This window comes from Neofelis nebulosa, chromosome 3 (assembly GCF_028018385.1).
Source record: "Neofelis nebulosa isolate mNeoNeb1 chromosome 3, mNeoNeb1.pri, whole genome shotgun sequence".
Lineage (NCBI taxonomy): Eukaryota > Metazoa > Chordata > Mammalia > Carnivora > Felidae > Neofelis > Neofelis nebulosa.
This window is the reverse complement of record NC_080784.1, coordinates 197,713,592-197,735,001: the sequence shown is the minus strand read 5'-3', so window position 1 is coordinate 197,735,001 and position 21,410 is coordinate 197,713,592. Positions and strand designations below refer to the sequence as shown.

Genomic DNA, 21,410 nt, shown 5'->3' with positions numbered 1-21,410 from the left:
ACACCCAGAGAAAAGTCCACAGGGACCATCCAGGGGCCGCTGCAAGAACAATTCCAGTGGAATGGAGGAGATAGAAGTCAGAATACCCTGGGTATTCTTGGGTGAGGAGAGAGATAATAGGTGGGATAATCAGCAGACTCAAGGTCAAGGGGGGATATTTTAGGAAAAAAAAAACAACTTACACATGGTTGGAAGTGTTAATGGGTTGAAAATATGGGAGAGGCTCCTGGGTGTCTCAGTCAGTTAAGAGTCTGACTTCAGCTCAGGTCATGATCCTGCTGCTCCTGGGTTCAAGCCCTGCACCAGGCTCTGTGCTGACAGCTCAGAGCCTGGAGCCTGCTTCTAATTCTGTGTTTCCCTCTCTTTCTGCCCCTGCCCCGCTCATGCTCAAAAATAAATAAACATTAGAAAAAAAAAAAAAAAAAGATGGGAGAGAGATGGGGTCATCCACCCTCTAAGATGCCATAAAAGGTGCCCAGGCAGGAGACTGGCAACCCAAGTGGACAGAAGAGGTGCTGTGGCTTCATCTGAGACTGTGAGAAGGTAAGGCGAGGCATAGAGATTCCTTTGCAAGAGCAGAGGACAGAAACTGCTCCATTTGCTAGAGCTTAAAAGTTGGGGAATCCCTCCATGTCCAAAAAGGGGGAAAGGGCTATATAATTATATCTACATAAAATAAAACAAAATATCTTATGCTCACATATAGTCATGAAATGATGTGGCCATATTTAAAAAGGAGTTATAAAACGATGCTGAACAAAAAAGATGAACAATTCCTAATTCAAGAGTCACAATTATTTTTATAAGAAACTTCAGAAATATGTCTAAGTTATTAACATCAACTGTGATCATGTTAAGGTATGGAGGTTTTGTGGGTGCCTCTTAGTACCGTGTCTTTGATTTTCTACAAGTTCATTGAATGTATTCTGAAAAAAATTTTAAATAATACATTAGGACTTACAACAGGTAAGTTTTTCCATAGGCGATAATTCTCATCCTTCTACATAAATGTATCCAAGAATCAGAGCTCCAGATACCTCTGACCTGTGCTAGAAATCTTTCTCCCATTCTTCAAGTTACACCTGATGGGACCATCACATCTGCCTCATAATTTAGTTCTCACCTTTTCCTTCACTGCCCTTCCTCTGGAGAATCCAAAGACCACCCCTGCCATGAACACAGGCTTTTCGTTGCTGTGTCCAAAGAACTGCATCCAGACCACAGGAAAGCTTCTGTCCTCACCATGGGACAGATGTGCCAGCCATCCCTGAAGTCAGCCTGTGTTCCATTGGATACTTTGCCAAAGGTCTCACCTAATTCTGCAAACGTAATTGAGACAGGCACTTTACGGGGAGAACCCAGGTACCGGAGTGAGGCAGAACTGGGTTAGAATCTCCGTGCCCTCTTCTTACTAGGACAAGCTACTTTCAAAAATGGACCTTCAGTCTCTACATCTGTAAAATGGGGGTAATGAAACCTACCTCAGTGACTTTGGAGAATTGTTAAAAAGCATCACATATGTGTGTATACTTACTATATCTATATATGACAATATCTGTATCTAAAGGTCTATATTTACATTTTACTGACCTAGAATTTCACAGTCTGGGGCTTGCCATTCCATGTGGTCATTTACAAACCATCTGAGACTTTGAGCGTGTTACTTAACTACCAGTGACTGAGGACGAGACAGGATAATGGGGGACGTCTCTATGGATGCTGGTGAGGATAGATGTAGTAGAGACCAAATCGATCAGTCTCTTTCAAAAGGTTCCAGAACTTGTCCGTGACCCTGGGGAAAGATGGGACACACGACTCAAGTGTAAAAGGAGCTTGAGACAAAACTTTAATTTGTTGGGGCGCCTGGGTGACTCAGTCAGTTAAGCACCTGACTTTGGCTCGGTCATGATCTCACGGCTGGTGAGTTTGTGGCTCTGTGCTGACAGCTCAGAGCCTGGAGCCCGCTTCGGATTCTGTGTCTCCCCCTCTTTCTCTGCCCCTCCCCCACTCATGTTCTGTCTTTCTCAAAAATACACATTAAAAAAAACAAAGTTAAGTTCATTGTAATAGAAAAATAAAGGTATATTTCTAATACTTCTGAGTTTGCACATGGAACATTCCATGGTGACTTGGGTGGGAAGACAGAAGTGGATTTAGCTGCTTAGTAGTGTGGAGGAAGGTGGCAAGACAAGCCTATGTTTCCTTCCCGATCTAATATTCTCATTTTACAAAGCACTCAGTGGGAGCCCAGACAGATGAAGCAAATTGTTCGTAATCACAGAGCAAACTAGAATTGAGGTCTTCCAAATCTCAGGCTCACGTTGCCTGCTGAAATAGTTTGTTATGGTTTTACCAAAAGCAACAGAACGGGAATGGGATGCCCTAGGTTGGGCAGAACCAAAGCCCCGAAGCTGAGCCATTTGCCCAAATTGCAGTTGCCTGAAGGAAGAGTCATTAGGAGAAAAGCAAAGCCGACAGTCTCTACAGTTCATCTGACTCCTCAGTTACATCTGAGGACACATAACCAGTGCATCCAAACTGACTGACCCAATAGACTATCATCTGTAGAGTATATACTCATGTCACAATTTGCTCAGCAGCATTCATTCCTAAGGCAGGGGTTTGCCAGTGAGAATGTCTGCCAATGTGACAGAATCTCTGCACCTTCAACCCAAGTGACCTTGGATTATTTTCTACCTAAATTACTGTGTGGCTTACGATTACTTTGGCCAAAAGTACATGCCTTGAACTAGCTTAGGTAAGCATGTGAGCTTCTTATATTTTTTTTTAATGTTTATTTATTTGAGAAAGAGAGAGAGAGCTCAAGCAGGGGAGGGGCAGAGAGACAGGGAGGGAGGGAGAGAGAGAGAGAGAGAGAGAGAGAGACAGAGACAGAGACAGAGAGAGAAATCCCAAGCAGGCTCCACGCTGTCAGCAAAGAGCCCGATATGTGGGGCTCAAACTCACAAACTGTGAGATCACGACCTGAGCCGAAATCAGGAGTCGGATGCTTAACTGACTGAGCCAATACAGGCACCCCAGCATGTGAGTTTCTTATAAGAATGTTTCTGGCTCTCGCTCAAGACCAGACACGTCTTTGGGCTCCAGGATGCATTGGAACTAGGGGTCTGAATGCCATCAAAAACTCTGTTTCCATCTTGCATTTCTAAGGCACTGTTCCTTTCCTCAATTCAGTAATCCTGGAAAAGGAACTCACTGGTCTGTTTGGATCAAGAACTCACCCTGAGCTGACCAGCTTGACTAGAGAGGGTGAGTCACAATTAAATGCCTTCTGCTGTCGTTTAAGGATGAGCTTGGAACAGACAGGCACCAAATGTTCATTTTAGTATTTATTAAGTGTAGGGCTCTGTACTAGGCTCTGGAAGAGAAGAGCAGCAAGGGAAACAAAACGCTGGCGAGGAAACAGATTCCTCTCTCCAGGAGACTCCCACTTTGGAAGGGAGAATGACCTAATAGGGCCGAAGCAGTGCCACCACCATGGGGAAATCTCTTCTTGCACAGGGCTTGGATTGGATTCTGAAGTTAGTAAGCAAAGCAAAAAAGGTCTGTGGTCAAATATGACTGCCCTAAGTACCTGAATCGCACCCAACACAACAAGATTCTCGAAGCAGGAGACCCCCAGAACAAAACTGACTCAGCACAGATCCATACCTCCCACCTCTCGCTCCAGGGTACGTGCTCCCTGAAGGGACCGGCGGGCAAAATCACCCACCATCGCCCACCCTATTGAGAGTAGTTCTCTTCTTTTCATGCTATTTTACTGACTGCGTGGAGTTAAAGCTTCAGAAATTCAACACATTTACAACGTGACTCATTAACTTGCCAAAGTCACACCACATTGAACTTGAGAACCAGAATCTGAGCCCAGGGTTGCCTGACTTCTCAGTCCATGATCACTCCCCTATGCGCCGTCTCCCGGAGTTGCCTTTTCCCCATTTTCGAAGCCGTTTAAAGCTGGAGGACCCAACTTGTCCCTCCTGGGAAATGCCTGGCCCTCAGCCCAGAAGCAGCACAGAACTCTGCTCAGGTGAGTCCGTGAGCGCAGTGTCGGGCGGGTGCTGGACTGAGCAGAATCGGAGGGTCATCTGGACAAGCACAGGGGACAGTGATTCCAGGGCAATGGGCACAGGGACATTCGTTTTCCTTGGTTGTATATGCTACAAAGAGCTGATCGAGGAGATGTTTATAAACGGGGAAGGGAGCTTGCTGTTTTTAACCAATTATAACATGTTGGTTCAGTGACCTGATGGTGCACTTCCATGAACTGTTACTTTACACTTGACTCTTTTTCTTGGATGGTGGGCAGATAAAGAGGCTGCCGGGTTGACACAGGGGAGGCTGGCCATGCCCAGAGCTTCCATTAAGCCATGAAGCATGGACTCTTCAGGCTCTGGTACAGTTTAGAATCCACCCAGGATCGACATTTTGCTCTTTCTACACGGCCATCGAAAACCTTCCACCACCTACCCCTGCCGAGGACCCCGTGCGTGTCTCAGGTGGGAGGGGCTCTCAGCTCCTATGCCAGTCCCTCTTTCCAGAGCTTTCCTAGCTCCCTGGAACTGTACCTATGTTGGCAGATTCTTTTGGATGTCTACTCAGATAGCCATACTTCCCTTTCCAAAAAGGCACCCCCCATACCAGGAGCTAAAACTTGGTAGAGTTACACCAATGATTCCTAACCCTAGATGTTCATTTTGGAATGCGTGTGCCACACACACACACACACACACACACACACACGCGCTCACCTGAGTGTACAAAAGGACATGAACAAAGCCCAATTAAATCAATCTCTAAGGGCATAACCTAGACACCTGAACATATTTTAAAGACTTCCCAATTCACTCTCTGCCAGAATTGAGAGTCACCGGCCCTAACCATTCCCCCTACCACTGGTCTGGGATGAGCATTTGATAAAATCCTGGCCAATGAGAAGTCTTCTGGGAGGTGGGGCTTTGGGGAAAATTTTCATCTTTCTTTAAAGGAGACATGAAAACAAGATGGATCCCCTTTCCTCTTTCTGACCCCTGGGTTTTGCAGTATAAAGACATAAAAGCCTGGAGTTGTTGCAGCCATTTTGGGACCATGAGGTAGCCAGCCTAACCACCAACAGGCTAAGAATGGCAAAGACAAGAAGGAAAGCATCTGGGAACTTGGTGGCATCTTTGAGCAGCTTTGTTCAACAATCCTGGAATCAGCTTACCCTGAGAATACGTGTGGTAAGAGGCGATTAATATTCTTAATTGTCTAAGACACTTGAAGTTAAACGTTCCATTACTTGCAGCCAAAAAGATCTCCACAGACATACCCACTAATGAGCTTCCCCTGCCTACTGCCTGAGCCATTTCTAACAGGCGCAGAAGGACATCAGCAGCTGGGCCCCCCCAGACAGTAAGCCTAGTGAGACCCAGTCTTGCTGCCCAAAAGACTAATAACTAACGTGAGCCCCGGGGCGTGTCATTAAATAACTAGTTACCTTGAGAGCTGTTCCGATAATAACCCTGACATTTATTATGCACTTACTTCATGCCAGAAACTGTGCGAAGTGCCTGAAGTATGTCATTTCATTCCATCCTTAAAATTACCCAGTGAGATAAGTATTATCTATGTGTTACACATTAGGCAACTGAGACCCAGAGAAGCTGAGGAATTTGACCAAGTTTGCATAGCTAGAGAGTGGCAGGGGGCAGAATGCCCGCCCCGATCCGTCAGACTCTCGAGACTTTCCTTCTTTCCAGGAGACCATGTTGTTTCATTTCCCTATGACTTATGATGCCCTGTGTGTTCACACATTCGCTGAAGTGCTTAACGACGCGAATAAAAGGCATTCATCATTGTAATCCCTAATGGAGATAACAGAAATATTAGCAAAGGCTGAAGTGAAAACAGTTCAAGTGAGGCCTCATTTTTTACAAGGCCAAGGAATGATTTACTTTATCACAGCAAAGAATTTTATTTGACAAATGCATACTTTATCATCTCTGGTCTGCTGAAAATGTAAGTTTACATTTTTCCTAGCCATAAAATTAAAATAATTTTGGCTCCAAAACCTTAAGAGAAACCCCATTCCAGGTTCAAGCATGTCCCTGGAAATGGAAAGGCTAAATGTGGAGCGTGAATGAACTCCATTGCCGTTGGGCGGGACAGACTGGAGTCACTAAGAGCCGGGCTCAAATCCTGGTCCTGCCTCTTACTGACAGCGTGATATTGGACAAGGACCCATCGCTCCATTGAGTCTCTGCTTTCTGGTAAGATGACAGTCACAACTGCCACTGCGGGCCTGGGACGAGGATTAAACCAGATGGCCTATGTAATACTGCCTGGCAAAGCAGATGCGATAGAAAGGCCGCCTGTTACGAAATATACGCACAAAGTGCCGAGCGTGGTACCTGGTGCAGAGTAGCTACTCAGTAAACCTCTGATGTCTTCCCTCTACCTTCCCTCATCTTCCACTGTCTTCAGGAGTGAGCCTCCAAAGATGAGCCAGGCTAGGTCCCCCCCGTTCTCGGTTGGGAAAGGAGGTGTGGGATGGGGTGCACATCTTGGTTCACTCAGCTTCGATGGCATCTTCCTCCACCCTGACCCAAACACAGGGCAGCTAGCCAATCCGTTAGCGGGCCACCTGCCAATTTGGAAGACAAATCTGAGAAAGTGTCAGAGGATAAGAACAAGCAACAGAGCAGGGGGTGGGGTGCAGTGAGAGGAAATGGTTAAGCTGGTTCAACAGCCAAGAGTCTTTGGGAAGCCAGGAGGAGACAATCCACACCCCCCCGCCCCCGTCCCCAAATTAGAAACAAATGAGGAGATTTCAAGGGAATCTAATCTGCTGGTGGGAGAAGCCAAAGAGGGGCCTCAGCAGATTGCCTATCCGTAACAAGGGGGGCCCTCACAGGATTGGTGAGCCAAAACTGGACTCCCAAGTTGCACCAAGAAAAGCACACAGAAAAGACCAACAGTTCACATGCTTGTTTGGAATTGTTGTAAGTTTTTGAAGTCCTGCCTCCCATGATTAGGGTCTCACGTCAGCCCGAAGAAGCTCCTAGGACAGTCACCATGATTATCATTCCATTTTACAGATTTGCAGATTGAGGCTTCAAAACTGGCAGTATGTTCTGGGTCACATAAAGCAGCAGTAGATACACTGAGAGATGAGTTTGTCCAGTGCTTTCCTTTTTTTTTTTTTTTTAATATTTATTTTTGAGAGAGAGAGAGAGAGAATTAGTGGGGGAGGGGCAGAGAGGGAACACAGAATCCAAAGCAGGCTCCAGGCTCCGAGCTGTCAGCACAGAGCCTGATGCAGGGCTCGAACCCACGAACCATGAGACCAGTACCTGAGCCGAAGTCAGATACTCAGCCGACTCTGCCACCCAGGCGCCCCTGTCTGATGATTTCCAAACAGAATCCAGGGCCCTGCAGCTGAGGTCGAGCCCCAGAATCGGTATTTTGTGAAGCCGTTCAGGTAATTCTGACAATCAGCCAGGTTTGGGAACCACGGACGGCATGTACCAAACTCGCTGTGGATGAAGAAAATGGAGCCTGACAGGGGTGGAGGAATTTGCCCAAGGTCACACAGCTGGCGAGTGGCTCAGACAAGGAGAGCTCAAGGTCGGAAGAGGAGTGAACAGGAGAGACTTGGCCGTGGGACGGCTCGGTGCTCCTACTTTGCTCAGAGCTGGCCGGGCGCTTGGGCCCGGGGTCTCTGCTGGGGCCGCGGTCCCATGAAAAGCTGCAGGATTCCCTTCCATGTACAAGACAGGGGCACGAGGGCTTAGTAAGTTCTGCCGGATGGCAGGGGTTGCGGCCAGGGAGGACTAAGACTTCAGAGGAAGGCAGAGAGAAACAAGGAAACAAAGGCTCCTTCTACGGAAGGCTGGCTATTTTTGTTTTAATAAAGCCACTTGCGTGCCGTGATTTTATACAACTCGAGTTAGGATAAACAATTCGGAATGAAAGCTTTCTAAGGATATTTACTGGGTATACAAGGAACAATCTGACATACTAAAACACTTAGGACCGAAATAGAGGCAGCAGGGAAGCATTCCTGTAGACGTGAGTCCTCACTGTCGCACACAGACCATATCTGCCTTTGCTCACGGTTGTTGATGAAAGTCCGTCCACACCCATGCTGTGGAGGGCACTAGGCAGGTCAGTGAACCCGCTACATTTACACGAGGAACTCATCGTACTCTGATGTTGCCAAGGTCATGGGGAAGTGGACAGTGTCACCTGGCATTAGCAGAAAAAGTGGTACAATATTTCCGAAACGCGGTTTGGCAAAATTTATGAGAATATAAAATTGTTTTCAAAATACCCTTTGAGCCAGAATCCTACTTCTGGAAATTTAGTCCGTGGATAATAACATAAAGGCAAATACAGAAAGTTATACATAGGATGCTCAACAAAGCATAGTTTCCAGTAACAGTGAGAACTTGGGAAAACAACAAATGTCCATAGATAGAGGAATGATTACATAAGTTATTGGATTATCCACTCAAAGACCAGGAAGCCATTAAAAATGATGTGTGTTTATGTTATGGATGTTTACCTATGATAGCACTTAGCGAAAAACATACATCGCAAAGCGAGTTATTTAATGTAATGCAGCTCATTATTAGTATAGCCTCTGGACTTGTGGACTGATGCACAGAGAGATCTAGAATGCGGCTTTTCATCAAAATGTCAACGATAATGAGCAGGGCAGGGATGACTGTAACCTCTTTATTTTCCTCTGTATTAAGCATTTTACAGTATGTTAAAATAATTCTTAAAATTCTACCTTATATGAGTGGACTTGTGCTGTGAGGCAGGGATCCAGGTTTATACTTATTCCTTACTGCTGGCTAGTTTTCCTAATATTACTTGTTGAGTGATACACCCTTTCCCCACTGATTTGAAAAGTCATCTAATGCTTATTGCTGAGAAATAGGAAAGTTATTCATATTTTTTTTTAATTACCATTGGTATACAATATTATAGTAGTTTCAGGTGTACGAGATAGCAATTCCATATTTTTATACACAATGAAATGATCACCATGACAGGTCTAGTTACCATCGGTCACCATACAAAATTATTACACTATTGACTGTATTTCCTATGCTGTACGTTCCATCCCCATGACTTATTTTATAACTGCAAGTCTGTACCTACCAATCCCCTTCACCTATTTATCCCATCCTGTCACCCCCTTCCCCTCTGGCGACCACTAGCTTATTCTCTGCACCTAAGAGTCCGTTTCTATTTTGTTTTGTTCATTTGTTTTTTTTAGATCCCACACAAAAGTGAAATCATATGGCATTTGTCTTTCTCTGTCTGACTTATTTCATTTAGCATAGGACCCCGTAGGTCTGTCACAAATGACAAGACCTCATCCTTTTTTACAGCTAATGTTCCACTGCATGTACATATATACATAGCACATTTTTATCCATTCATCCATCGACTGGACATTGGCTGGTTTCCAGATCTTGGGTGTTGTAAATTATGATGCAGTGAACATAGGGTCACATATACCTTTTCAAATTAGTGTTTTTGTTTTCTTCTGAAAAATACCCAGAAGTGGAATTATTGGATTACATTCTTGTTCTATTTTTAATTTTTTGAGGAACCTCCATACTATTTTCCACAGTGGCTGCATCCATTTACATTCCCACCAACAGTGCATGAGTATTTTAGAATATCTATATAATCAGAAAAATGACAGAGGTCTTTTCATTTGGAAACTAAACTTAGTCTTAGGCAATAAGAAACTCCAACCTGACTTAATGGAGATTGCAAATATTCATTATTTTTAATATATCTATACACGCAATCCACTTAAATGTTCAGTCATGAAAGAAGTTTGTTCATTCATTTGAAATTGCTTAATAAGCACGTACTGTGAATCAGCCACAGGGATGCTAATAAGTAAGGAGTATCACACAATACCTAAGAAGTCAGGCTTTCTGGGGTATCTGGCTGGCTCAGCTGGAGGAGCACGTGACTCTTGATCTTGGGGTTGTGTGTTCGAGGCCCACATTAGGTGGAAAGAATAAATTAATTAAAAAAGAAAAAAGTCAGGCTTCTGAGCCCAGCAGACCTGCGTTTGGATCCCTGTTCCATCATTCCCCAACTGTACAACCTCCTCCAACAAGTTATCAAACTGCCCTAAGCCTTAGTTTCTCCATCTGTCAGAGAGAATACAAATACCCACAGTATTGGTCACCCAGCACTGTGAAGCAAATTGTCCCAAGAGTTAGTGGCCTAAAACAACATTAATGACTTATTATCTCTCCTAGTTCCTGTGGACTTTGGAGACACCTCAGCTGGGTGCTTCTAGCACAGGGTCTCTGGTGAGGCTGCAGCCAAATGAAAAGCCAGAGGATTCACTTCCAAGCTGGCAAGGGGCGGTTAACTGTGGGTGGGAGGTCTTCTCACAGTGGCCTTCCCCACACTGCTGCTTGAGCGTCCTCATGGCATGGTGTCTGTCTTCCCTCAGAAGGAACAACTCGAGGGACCACGGTGGAGGCTGTACTGCCTCTTGAACTCCCATCACGTCTGCAGTATTCTACGGGTCACATGGGTTAGCCCCGACTCGGCACAGGAGGGGGAGAACACAGGATGTGAATACCAGGAGGCGATGGTCATGGGGCCATCTGAAAGGCTGGTTACCACACAGGGCACTGAGAAGATGTCTACAAAGAGCTCAGTATACCTGCTCTGCATCCATAATGCGCCATGGTGACGACAAAGAGCAAACAGAACCGTGCTTCACAAACGGGTCCCAGGAAACTGGGCCTGGAGACGTCAAGTGGTGCCACTCATCACACAGCCCATTGGTTGTTGAGCCAGCAGAAGCCGCGGGTTTTCTAACTTGCCTCTTCAGGGTCTCTCTTTCCACTGAGAAGATCCCAGTGGAGACCCAGAGGAGGGGGACCACTTGCTAGAATGAAGCAGTCACCAGAGTTGAAGACGAACGGATGTCACAGAAGCAAGCATGGGGAGGCAGTCAGAGGTTCTGAATGTCAGGCTGAGGAGGTCACTGTCCTCTCATGGAAGAGGCCATGGGGAGCCACTGAGGAGTTTGGAACAAGAGTAACTTAATTGAGACCCATGGGTCAAGTTCATTCTCACAGCTGTGTGCAGCACATTGTGGAGGTCTCTGCAGGAAGCAGGCCGTTGGAGCAATCCGGGCATCAGGGGATGAGATACGGTAGCTAGGAGTCCTAGCCACGTGCCGCCTGTGGATTCAGGTTAGTTAAGGACTGAGGCGGCCAGGTCACCAGGATTAGGTGACGGTGGCTCACTGAGCTGGCCTGTGCACAGTACCGGTGACGTCTGCCCCTCCAGCCCAACCTCCAGCCCTGAGCCTCACTTCAATCTACAGTGTGGGAGGCCCAGGAGCATTCAATACAACTTGGAAACAGCACTTTAAAACAAATAGTCTGCCTTTCCTCTCGGTTCCAGCTCTCTGGGGTGGAAAACTGATGCGATGAAGGACCAGACAGAATGGAATGTATGCGGTTCTGAGCTCGGCCCAAAGGCCCCACTCTACAGAAAGGTTCACTTCCCCGGGCTGATGGTGTTGGGAGGGAGGGTGCCCCAGGCCAGGCTGTCAGTCCAAGCCTCACCTCCCCTATCAGATCTGTCCTGACCGCTCCCTCACGCCGTCCAGACAGAATTTACTTACCCTCAGCGCCCCTCACACTGTTTATCAGCACGGCTTCTCTCCTGACACCCAGGATGCCATGACGCCCTGGTAACCTGAGGGCAGAGAACGCATCCCTGGGCATCGCATGTCCCTAGGGCCCAGTATGAACACCAGGGTTTTGCTAAGTAGAAGTTTGACAAATAATTCTCCCTCCTAATTCCATCTGTTTTACATCCAGACACTAAGGTTTACAGTCACAAGGGTGGCAATCCGGCCACCAAAGGACTGAATGCACCACACCCATGAGCTGCCATTCATATCACAAGTATAGTAGATTTATCACCCATTTTCCAGGACAGTAAAATGCCTTGTTCTAACAAAATAGTGTGGCAACTTTCTTTAAGACGGAAGCAAAGTGACTTGAGAAAGGAACATTTTGTTTGTCCAATTGGCCCAACAATTCTATGATGGGTTAGAAGTGGCCCTGTCTATACCTAGGTTTTATTGGGCAGATAGAACTTAAAAATTGGGATTGGAATGGCTTTAGACAGAGCACCCCAGCTTAATACCCACTCCCTACTGTCATACATTCTTAATCATTCTTTATTCATTCATTTACCTACCTAGTCCCTGATGGCCCACGAATTTGCAGCCCTGCAATGTGGCACACTCCACAGAGCAATGTCTTCTTTGGGAAGCAGCTGTTTGCAAGGTTCTTTCTTGACCTGGACTGAAATCTTTCTATAGCTTCTGCCTACCCATCCTACTTCTGAGGTCCTATAGGTTCTACAGTAGAAGATTCATCTTTTTCTAAACTACAGTGTTTCACCTACTTAGAGAGTATGATCAGAGTCTCTCTGAGGCCTTCCCTTTTCCATATTAAGCATACTGTCTTCCTTCAACTGTTTCATAGGACACCAGATCCCCTCACCATTATCAGAACATGCCCTGTCATCCTCTTAAAGAGGGGTACTGGGAAGGGGGAAAATGCTGCAGGCATGGTCTAATTCCTTACAGTGCGAAGTGTAATCCAAAAGCCTGCAGCATGAAGTACCATTTAGGAGCTTGTTGAAATGCAGAACATTGAACCACCCCACCTGGGGTCTCCTGGATCAAGATCCTCCGGATGATCTGTATGCACAAACCACCTTGAGAACAAACTCTCTTGGCATTAATGTAACCTAAGGTAACATTAGCTTTTGAAGGTGATTATTTCCCACCGTTGACTCTGATTCCTGTTATCTGAAGTCCTTATTTTGCCACACACACTGCTAAGCCACATCTTCCTATATTGGCTTCATTGAGGCATTCAACAGGGTCATTACACTTTGAAGAGTCGTACATGTGCCTGGACTAAGGTCTTGAGGACAAAACACAGATGATGTTCACCCCTGTCTTTGGTTCCAAGCAAAGGCCCCGGTACCTAACAGTTGCTTATGTAAGAATTAAGAAAAGAATAAATCAACAGTAGCTGAAATGAGAAAGGAAATTGAGTCACGCTGTTAAAACAATCTGTGGCATGGCTGGATCCGGGGCTCCGCTTCAGGGACTGGGACCCTCCCTCTCGTCACCTCTGCTCCCTTGACATCAGCTCTGTACCTGGGCAGCCCCCCGGCTCTGTGTTCTCAAGACAGCTGCCATGGCTGCTCGGGGCCATAGCCTTGCTCATTCAAGTCCAGTGGGCAAAGAGTCATCTGGAAACCTCAGGGGATGGAAACTTTTTTCTTTTCTTTTCTCTTTCCGAAACCTCAGCAAATGTCCCCTCCAGTTTCATTAACTTTCATGGAGTTATCCACTCATATCTGAGCCAATCCCCGAGGCCAGGAAAAATTAATATCCTAATGGGTTCGAGCCAGTGAGGATCCACTCCTAGGGCTTTCAGTGACTGGAAATGGAGGAGGGCTCCACCAGGCAACCAGGGAATACTGTGGGAGGTGTGGTGGCGTGGCTGCTGGGGAGGCAGTGAACAGATGTCTACCAAAATGCTCGGTAGGTCTGCATTTCCGCAGCCTTTGAGTCTTGCAACGGTCTTCCAGGATGGCCAACATTACAGCAATCACTAGCCTGGGCGATGGCCAGAAAACTTCTCTAGTTTTAAATTTGACACACAAATTATTATGCTCCATCACATTGTTTCAGCGATCGACTTTAAAGGGCCCTGGCTTACCTCCTCCTGGAATAATAAAGCAGTCGCAGGAGTTCTTTGGGCCACTCCAAAAACCACTCCAGAGCGGTTTGCCACACATAATAGAGGGTGCACTTGAAAGGCAGCATCCAATGACCAGTTCTGGCTGAAAACTTTTGTGTTTTTTGAAAGTTCAATAAGCAACAGAAGTGACCACAATGCGTTTGAAACTTTATAGCATGTGTCTTCAGGAGACGAAGTGCCTAAAACTAGACGGAAAGACTTGTAATTTTTTAAATTAAAAACTGTAGACAGGAGAGGTAACAGTCAAAGTAAAATAAGCACGAATCCTACTTTTTTCTTTCAAAAATAAAACCCGAGGTATGGGGAAAATTGTAATATGGAATTCAGAAATCTGCTTTGGCCATATGTTACACTGCATGCTCGCTGTGCCTGCTCTCCCTGGGCCAAAAGGCTCTCAATGATGGGTCAAGCTTAGCTGGGGAAGACAAAACCGATGGGACCAAAGGCGCAGGGTGGGGGTGTGGGGCACACTTTCTGTCCTCAAGTCAGGGATAGAGGGCAAACTTAACCGCCACCAGCCTCTTTGGACGACACTAGTGGTCTAGGTGGTCGGTGTGCAAAGGTGGAGGGACCAGTGGTGGACATCACTACTTCTCGAGACACTCAGGCCGGGTCAACTCCCCACAAGGAGGTCAGCTTTGTGATCTGCACAAATGGAAGGCAGCCAAAATCAATACCCAGCCTTGTCCATCCTGTCTCAGAAATGGTTTGTGCAGATCCTGGCTTTACCATGTACTCAAGGAGGGAATTGGTTATAACCACTCCCTCTCAGCTTTGGGGTCCTCGTGTGTAAAATAAGGGCAATGATACTCATGTTGCAGACTGATGTGAGAAAAAAATTAAAAAAAAAAAAAAAATAGCTCATGTGACAAGTGCCTGAAAATGTCCAGGACAAAGCGAACCCTACAAAGACCATTCTCCCTCCTGCCCCAGCTCAGTCCCCTTTGGTGCTCTAACTTTATAAACATACAACTAAAGTGCTTTGGTGTGATCACAGACCTTTCGTAACTTCTGCCTTTGCTAGAATGCGTGCAGCACTCAGCTTGTACAATCATATATATTTTTCAAGTCATACCTTTTGGTGCTGCAGTAATTGGATTAGGGGAAAAAAAAAAAAAAACTGTGAAAAATCTTCCAGTTTTCACACGGACGTAAAAACAACACGAAATGACCGCAGGAGCATGGCTTCATCTCCTGCTGAACGTACCGTCTTGGGCAAGTTTAGTTTAATAGTAGATTTAATCACAGCTTTTATAACAGCAGCAACAACAAACATTTCTCCTATTAGATTGTAAGATCCTTGAGAGTTGAGCTCTCTTTTATTCAAACTTCTATTCTCCTGAGGAACATAGGGAGAATACAGTCTCCGTCGTCGAAGCCTGGCCAGCATGGTAGGAGAGGCTGAAGGGAAGGATAAAATGAAATACCTTGAAGGGCTTATTGCCTTGCAAGGCTGAAAAGGCTGCTTAATTGCTAGAAAATAAAAAACAAAGAAACCACCGTTGAGAAAGCGTGGACTTGTTGCCTGAGGACTACAGAAGTCACGATTTTTTTAAATTTCTTCAACTTCAAATCACTCTTGAGAAAGGGTCACCCTGGCCTCGAGACAGGTTTCCTATCGGGTCTAGCTTTGATCCCATGACCTCTGGGAAAGCTCCTTCTTCTCTCCAAACTTCAGTTTCCTCAACCACACAGGATACAAAAGAACAAGTTTTCTAAAAATCCCTTACAGCTGTAAAATTAGGTGTCCAAGACTTCTGCGCGTACTTGTGGCAGTAAGTCTCCCCCGAGAGACGCACCCCCCCCCGCTAGACACTCCCGGGACAGACCCGGACTGTCCTTCCACAGGCTCATGGCTTCGTAAGCAATAAAACACAAGGACGCAAGTGACCATGATTCAAGGTGGGAAGGGGGAACGGCCATCCAAGAGGCGCTCACGCGGAATGTGGGCCGTGCAGACGAGGGCCAGCTTCGTGGCGGGGCGGCATCCGTGCCTGTCTCTGTGTGGCGAATACGAAGCAGGCACTACGCCAGACACCGTGCCTCAGTGCGAAAAACACCACACAGCCGGGCCTGAGAGAAACAGAGCCAGGCCCTCACAGTGCCTGAGGCCGGCTGGCAGGAGGCAGACATCTGGAGCGGGAGGGAGGCCAGGCGGAGGGACCTGGACCTCAAGACGGGAGGGCAGGGCCTCCAGAAGCACACAGGGGCGAGCCCGCGCTCGGCCTGTGCGCGGGCGGGCAGGGCACAGGCCGGCGGCAGGAGGAAAGGCAGACGGGTGGAGGGTGGAGCCCCTGACGTTGCCGGGCTGCAGGGTCTGGACCCGAATCCGTCCAACGGAACAACCTAACAATTCGAAGTGACCGAACGCTTAGGAAACGCGACGTGATCACTCATCCAGTACCCGAACACACCGTTTACTGTCACTACAAGGCAAACGGCAGAAGGAAAACACCCCCACGAAAAGTAACTGGAATGAGTTTATTTGCAGAAGAACGTCTGAACATCAGGGACAGTCCAACCCACAATGATCCAACAGCAGTCGTGACGCGTCCTGGGAGGGCTCTTGCACGGTCGCCGGACCACGTCCGCGTGCAGCACCAGCTGGACAGTTCTCCAAATTCACAAAGCCATCTAACCTGAGTAGTACACAATATACCATGAGCATGATACAGTAATAAAAATACAATATCGAATACTCACTACTCTGTGAGCTATAGCTACTATAGAAACCATTTAGGCCTTTTTTTAAAAAATGAAAAAAATAGATCTATTAGAGCTTTATTTCAAGCATTTTCAGGTGGATACAACTTTAGATATTTTCACTCACAAGAGATAGCAAAAGAATGCCTTCTGAAGTATCTGTAGATAAAATACGTTACTTGTTTAAATGTTTGCACTCTGACGCGTACTTTGCCAGGTAGGAGTTCAGAGAAGAGAATGAAACCGTGCCGTGGCCAAATCCTGGCTGCTGACCAAGACTCGTGGAGTTTTGAGATTTGTCTAAAAAAGTTTACATCAGGTGAGAGAGAAGGGAGAACGTAAAGAGGACCAACATTATTCTTTTCCAGTGAAGCCGTCTAAGTCCAGAGAAGGGCCATTTCGGATTCCAAGTGTGCCGTCCAGAAGTGGAATTCCGTCCGGGCCAGGGAGCGGCCTGCGGCCGACTGAGGGAGCTGAGAGGAAAGCGTTAACTGAACAACAGAGATGGCCACGGAGAACACAAGCTTCCAGAGGTGCCGGGCCCACACAGAGGCAAGGGGCAGCCAGGACTACGGGGACAAAAGCAAGCTGTGCTCACTGAACTGCACACATAGAGCTCCTAGGAGGGTTAACAGTTCTTGACATGGGCTCCTGGTTGTAGTTTACAATATCTGCCTTCACCACTCTCTGTCATAAAAGAAAACAGAGTCATTATCAGGACATCAGAACATTTAGAAAGAGCTCCTTAAAGTATATTTTTATTTTCTGAACTCCGGTGAACTCCTGATGACAGACATCATAAATGAAGCCGGAGCGGATATTAAAAGAATCAATCAGAGAACAAACTCATGTAGAGCTCAGACGGTGGGGAGAGAGGGATGTGGGTTTTTGTTTTTTGTTTTTTGTTTTTTAAGGATGGAATATTAATTCCCTTGCCGAATCTTCCCTGGTTTCATGACGCTAACTTGAGGTCACCAAAAGTCTAATAAAAAATTGACAAATCAACATGCCTTATAATTTAAGGCAAAAGAATTAAAATTAATCATTCAGCATATTTTAATTCATAGGTAAGACCTCATAATTTCGAAGTAAAAATGTCATTATTTATTAATATTTAAATAGACATTATTTCCAGCCGTAACTTTTTTAGAATGTTTGCAGCAATTTGTGAGTTAGTAAGAAAATGTGTAAATGTTAAATAGGAGTCACATATAAAGGAGAAATGTTTTGAGCAGCCCAATTTTTAAAACTTTCCTCCCAAATCCCTAACTTACTTCCAAAGAGCTCACTATTGGGCTATGAATAATGTTTCTAACAAAATACAGAAAGAAAAATTTAGAAGATTACCTCAGATTCGTGTTTTTAAAATAATTTAAACCAAAAGACACTTTTAACTCTTCTTTCCATCCCTCTAACCCACACTTCAAGGAATATCTTCAATGATGAATTTAGCAATTATGCCCTAAGTAATAATTTAAATTAAAACAGCTCCTTTACTGTTCTCAACTCTATTACTAAGTCTGCACACACGAGCAGACAAAGAAAGGTAATTCAAGGCAAATTTTAAAAATACTCTTTTGATTACCACGTTACTTCAGGAAAAATGGGAAGGAGTGAATAATGAAATAACTGTCTCAATTCTCCACTTCACTGCACATGCAATAAACACAACTATAAAGACAAATATGTTTGAAAGTAACCGAAATGTTATTTTAATTTGTTCCAATTCCTTGTTTAATTTGTTGGTGTCCTGGCAAAGAATCAATTTTCCAAAGTTCTAAAACAGGACTCACACAATATTAATTCCCAATAATGTACAATAATCATGTGAACTTCAGACTAAAGAACAAGATAGCAACCACTAGTTCTCCCGCCCTCCTCCCCCAAATTGCAATCATTTACCCATTAATACCTGCACTACTGTACTGAACAGATTCTACTCTGAGCAGAGTTGGTACGTTGATTATCTTCTTCCGGGTACTTCACTATTTCTGCCCTGACAATATGCTGCCAATTCCGTACGATACAAACAAGATGAGGAAGAAAGAAAAACAAAAAGAAAGAAAGAAAGAAAAAAATGGAAAGTATGTTCAATGATGATAATAGAAGGGGGCATCAAAGGAGAAAAAGAAATACACACATAACTTTCAACACATCACAAAAGAACAGCAGAATATATGCATATAAAAGGAAAGAAAATGAACAAAGACCCAGGAAACGTAATTCTTTGCAACTCTATTTAGTTATTGAAATAGACATGGCTACTGACCCTCCCAGACGAGCTGTGAGTTCCATTTTTGGTGTCACAGTTACACATAATATACGTAGTGCCCAGAATTTCAGAGGACAGCAAGGAATTACAGGGCTTTTCTATGCTTAAGCGCAGTGAAAGTACTTAATTCCATCTCCTTCGACATTACCGAAGACCCCTCTTTGTGCCAGCCATCCTGTACTGGGAATGCGTGGGGGAGTTCACAGGCTCTGTTCACAAGGAGCTCTGGACTTAATGGACAGAGAAACACGTACACAGCTAATTGCCATACAAGATAAGTGCTCTACTAGTGGACTACGCTGTGGGAACACAGGGGAAGGAGTAATTAATTTTCTCTGAAGGTGGGGAGAGGATGCATAAATCCGAGGAAGTCATGTGTCACGATCTTTACATTTAATAATGTCTATTCCTTGTCAAAGATTTAATTTTGATGCTCATTCCCTCATCCCACACAACCCTTACCTTCACGCTTCCAAATTCCATATAGAAGCAAACAGTGCAAAGCATACTTTTCTATCATTAAAAAAAAAAAAAAACTCCTGACATACAATATTTAAGCCCAAGAGTTGTTGTTTCAAATATCTAAGTGTTTGGTTAAGTGAAAAAGCACAACTAGTTTGCTCGGTTTGGATCGCTATGACCCTGAAGATGAGAAGAGAACGTACCACAAGCAGGTATGATAAACATCCCCTCAAGTGTGGTAGACTTGAAATTATCCTCTCTTGTTTTATGATTTCAAATACCTGATTTCAGAAGAAGTCTCTTCATGATAGGATCTATTAACACATATTGAAAAGCATGTTAATCTGGGCAGCTGTTTGTGACGACATTTATAGAGACTGTGGACAAACAACTGAAAGTAAACCAAGAGGGTGCTCTGGTACATTAGCCTTGGATGGGCTCCACTCCAGTTCTCTAGCAAGCAGCATTAACTTCTGGACAAGACTCATGATTTACTAGGCATTTGGCCTGATGCTATCAACAGAAGCATTACCAACTGCCACATGAGGTATTAACGTTGAACACCATTATCTGACCTCCTCAAACCTAACCGTTTCAGGCCAAACTATGGGTTACAATAAAGAAAAGGGATTTTCATAATCAGTAAGCAACTCATTAATCCTCCGCAATGTTGTTTAAACCCTATCCTATAAACACAACCAGGTTACTGACCTGTGGTCAAAACATTTTGGTTGAAGTATTGACTAACATAAATGATTTGGATTTTCACCATTAATTTTCATCAAATTAACGGAGAACTAACAAGGCAATATCTTTCTCGGAGGCATTGGCTGTCCGACATAAAGCTTTATACGAAGTTTCTGAACTGGAAGTTAGACCAAGGCTCTGCAGATTCAAAACTTTGGTTTCTATGAGGAGAAAAACATAACTTCCATGCAGTAAACTTCATGGTAGGTGATTTCATAGTAGGCAGCTTGTTTACAAGCCACTCAGTGATGTTTTCAGAGAAAATGTGACCTACAAAACACCAACTTCTACTTGTGGAGCCAGAAAGCACACTCTGCTATTATTCTCTGCTATGAATCAATGGAGTCAAAATAAAGAAGTGGCCCTAAGGGGAAAGAGCACCAGCTTAACCCTTATTTGTCGAAGAGTATTTATGAGTGGATACTGGAAACGAACTTGTAGCTATGTAGAGGGCAAGCAAGAAAGCAACCCAGGAGCTGGGGCCATACGGTGTAAAGAGTGGATGGACTCGTGGGAAGACACTAAAGATAAATTTGGCCAATTCTGTAATTGTGTCTTAATCCAGACGGCAGCAACACATTTACTATTATAAAACTCATGGTCTGTCATGTTCAGGATGTGGAGTAAACATACCCTGAAGGCTAAAACACCTGTCACTATCACTCATTCAAAGCCAATCACTATTCTAGATATCGAAGACATTCAGATAAATAATATATAATCTCTGGTTTTGAGATGCCTAAGAGTCTAGCATGGAACACAGGTACGTAAAATATTAAAGAATATCATGACGGATAAACACTCAAAGTGGAACAAAATTGTAGATTACCATTTAAAGCATGGATATTGCATTTTTTTTGAAGCACAGTACTTTGCACACCGTAGGAATTTAAAGGAAACTACTTTTCTTTTTCTTCCATTCAATGTGCCATCAGATGCTGCCAGTAGCTTTCATTTCTTTGGGTGAAAGTTACTTTACCGCTTTGGTGCTCACAACCTCCTGGTCTATAAAACACAAGGTTTATATACATGGTCTCTAAAGTCCCACCTTTAGATCTGGACACCATATGAGAAAGTAACTTTAAAAGGCGAGGAGAGAACGAAAAACATGGGATATGATATGGAGATCCATGAAGCAATGTTCAGTATCCGAGAATTAGAGTAGTATGTACAAAGTGAGTAAATACGTTTCACAAGGAAGACAAGGATGTTCGGGATAAGAAAAGAATCCCAGGGCAGTTTTTGTGAACAGGTTGAAAAAATTTATAAAGATTAACATGTGGGTTAAGAAGAATCTATGTTCCTCATGGCTCCTTAAGGAAGATCAGTTTTCAGATACAGCTGAAGAGAGGGACCCTAGGACCAGG

General features: G+C 44.7%; 1 protein-coding gene across 6 annotated transcripts in view; it reads right to left on the bottom strand.

Moving 5' to 3' along the window:
- RAB28 (RAB28, member RAS oncogene family) overlaps positions 1-21,410 on the bottom strand; it is a 115,011-nt gene that overhangs the window by 12,137 nt on the left and 81,464 nt on the right. The window contains exons 7-8 of one of the 6 annotated variants that reach the window (XM_058723083.1): positions 18,475-18,569; positions 16,327-17,035 (exon numbers count right to left, since the gene is read on the bottom strand). The exons of 1 other annotated variant lie outside the window; for it this stretch is intronic. In XM_058723083.1, the coding sequence (XP_058579066.1) occupies positions 18,480-18,569 (90 nt within the window). In that variant the 3' untranslated portion in view covers positions 16,327-17,035; positions 18,475-18,479. Of the gene's footprint in view, positions 1-16,270; positions 17,250-18,474; positions 18,570-21,410 lie in introns of those variants that run through there. 4 more of the 6 variants (XM_058723084.1, XM_058723079.1, XM_058723082.1 and 1 more) reach the window with 4 other exon arrangements.